This window comes from Colobus angolensis, unplaced genomic scaffold (assembly GCF_000951035.1).
Source record: "Colobus angolensis palliatus isolate OR3802 unplaced genomic scaffold, Cang.pa_1.0 Scaffold184, whole genome shotgun sequence".
Classification (NCBI taxonomy): Eukaryota; Metazoa; Chordata; class Mammalia; order Primates; family Cercopithecidae; genus Colobus; species Colobus angolensis.
In genome coordinates this window covers 1,690,598-1,692,707 of record NW_012114977.1, presented here as the reverse complement: position 1 = coordinate 1,692,707, position 2,110 = coordinate 1,690,598, and the positions used below count along the sequence as shown (strand labels likewise).

The following is a 2,110-nucleotide window of genomic DNA, read 5'->3' as shown; positions in this document are numbered from 1 at the left end:
GAGATCGTGCTACTGCACTCCAGTCTGTGTGAAAGAGTGAGACGCTGTCTCAAAAAAAAAAAAAAAGGGTCAGAGGTCAGGAATGAGAACCTGAGAAGGGTGTGTGGGAAGAATGGAGAAACTCAGGCCAGGTGCAGTGGCTAACACCTGTAATCCCAGCACTTTGGGAGGCCAAGGCAGGAGGATCACTTGAGGCCAGGAGTTTGAGATCAGCCTGGCCAAGATGGTGAAACCCCGTCTCTACTACAAAATTGAGCTGGGCATTATGGCAGGCACCTGTAATCCCAGCTACCAGAGAGGCTGAGGCAGGAGAATAACTGGAATCCAGGAGATGGATGTTGCAGTGAGCTGAGATTGCACCCCTACACTCCAGCCTGGGTGACAAAGCAAGATTCTGTCTCGAAACAAAAAAAAAAGGAGGGACTCAGAGAGCCAGGGACTAGGGAAGAACATGAGGACGTGTTCTGAGGACAGAGAGACGGAAGAATGGGGAGGAGAAGGAGTGGCACATGGAGTTGAGCAGAGGAGAAAGATGGCTTGGAGAAGCCAGCAGTCTACGAGGCTGGGGAGGATGGACAGTGCTTTGGGGTTTGGGGTCGGGGTCTAAGGTGATCAGTTGCAGAAGCATTACACAGTGGTCTGGTTTCTTTTCTCAGCCCCTGGGGTAGATGCCAGCCCCTCATGTAGGTTCCTTTTCTGGAGAAGGAAGAGGAAGTGGTCGGACCGCTCTGAGGAGAGGCCAGAGAAGGAGCTCGCCCCTGAGCCTGAGAAGCTGAAGCGATGGCGAGTGTCGTCCGTGCTCCCCGAGCACCACGAGGCCTTCAACAGGCTGCTTGGTAGGAGGACACCCCAGAGAGCACCTCCAATCCTGTTCTTTCTAAAAAGAGGAAACTTCCAATAACCACACTTTTCCAGTGGAACAATATGCCCCTACTGGGTGAGCTCTCCATGTGGGAGGACTCTGAAGTGATCATTAATGAGGGACACTTAGGAGACGATAGAGGATTAGGCTAGACTTGATAAAGGTCAGTGCTTTGGATAAGAAAGTTTGGTTTTGGGCCAGGCGTGGTGGCTCATGCTTGAGATCCCAGCACGTTGGAAGGCTGAGGCAAGAGGATTGCTTGAACTCAGGACTTTGAGGATGTAATGAGCTATGACTGCACCACTGCACTCCAGCCTGGGTGACAGAGCAAAACACTGTCTCAAAAGAAAAACCAAGGCTGGGCATGGTAGCTCATGCCTGTAATCCCAGCTACTAGGGAGGCTGAGACAGGAGAATCACTTAAACCTGGGAGGCAGAGGTTGCAGTGACCCGAGATCGCGCCACTGCATTCCAGTCTGGCCCACAGAGCGAGACTCTGTCTCAAAATAAATTAATAAATAAATAAAAATAAAAATCAAATAAAGAAAAACAAAATCAATAAACAAAGACAGCGGTTTCAGCTGTGCCCTCTGAAACTTAATGTCTCTTACTAACTTTTCTAAACCTAAGTGTCTCCATCCATAGTGGGGGATACCAAGGCCATGGTCACACCCTGATGTGACTGTCTCATGAGGAAATGATGGGAATTCCTTTATGACTCTGCAGCGGTCCCTCCGGGTCTGCTGGGAGGACGTCCTGGCTTATTCCCAGCCCTACATCCTATAGATTCTCACACCCAGAGGGCCTCCTTCAGCCTCTTCCCAGGGGAGTCTCAGAGCAGGAGCCTCTCTCCCTTGCCCAGTGAGACTCATTCTCCCCTCTCCCATCCACTTCACCCGTGGCCACAATCCTGAGACTTCCCCCCAGGAGGCACACTTCTCCTCGCTGCCCTGCTGCTCCCACGGAAACCCTGTCCCTGCTTCTCACACTGACATCTGCTCTCTCATCACAGAGGATCCTGTCATTAAAAGATTCCTGGCCTGGGACAAAGATCTGAGGGTGTCGGACAAGGTAAGGTTGTTCTCCATGTAACTGTGTTCCTGTTTCAACACACAGCCCAGGGGAGGGCACCGCTTCCAAACCCACAGTTCTCCCTCCACCACCTCCCACCAGATACTCCTACAGTCTTTTGTGTGTGTGTGTGTTTGTGTGTGTGTGTGAGACAGAGTCTTGCCCAGGTTGAAGGGC

The 2,110-nt window shown here is 51.5% G+C and overlaps 1 protein-coding gene across 1 annotated transcript in view; it reads left to right on the top strand.

Annotated features, from left to right (window-relative positions):
• Positions 1 to 2,110, top strand: part of LOC105510203 (putative speedy protein-like protein) — a 6,827-nt gene that overhangs the window by 454 nt on the left and 4,263 nt on the right. The window contains exons 2-3 of the mRNA XM_011939863.1: positions 657 to 836; positions 1,875 to 1,933. Coding sequence (XP_011795253.1) covers positions 657 to 836; positions 1,875 to 1,933 — 239 coding nt within the window. The remainder of the gene's footprint in view (positions 1 to 656; positions 837 to 1,874; positions 1,934 to 2,110) is intronic.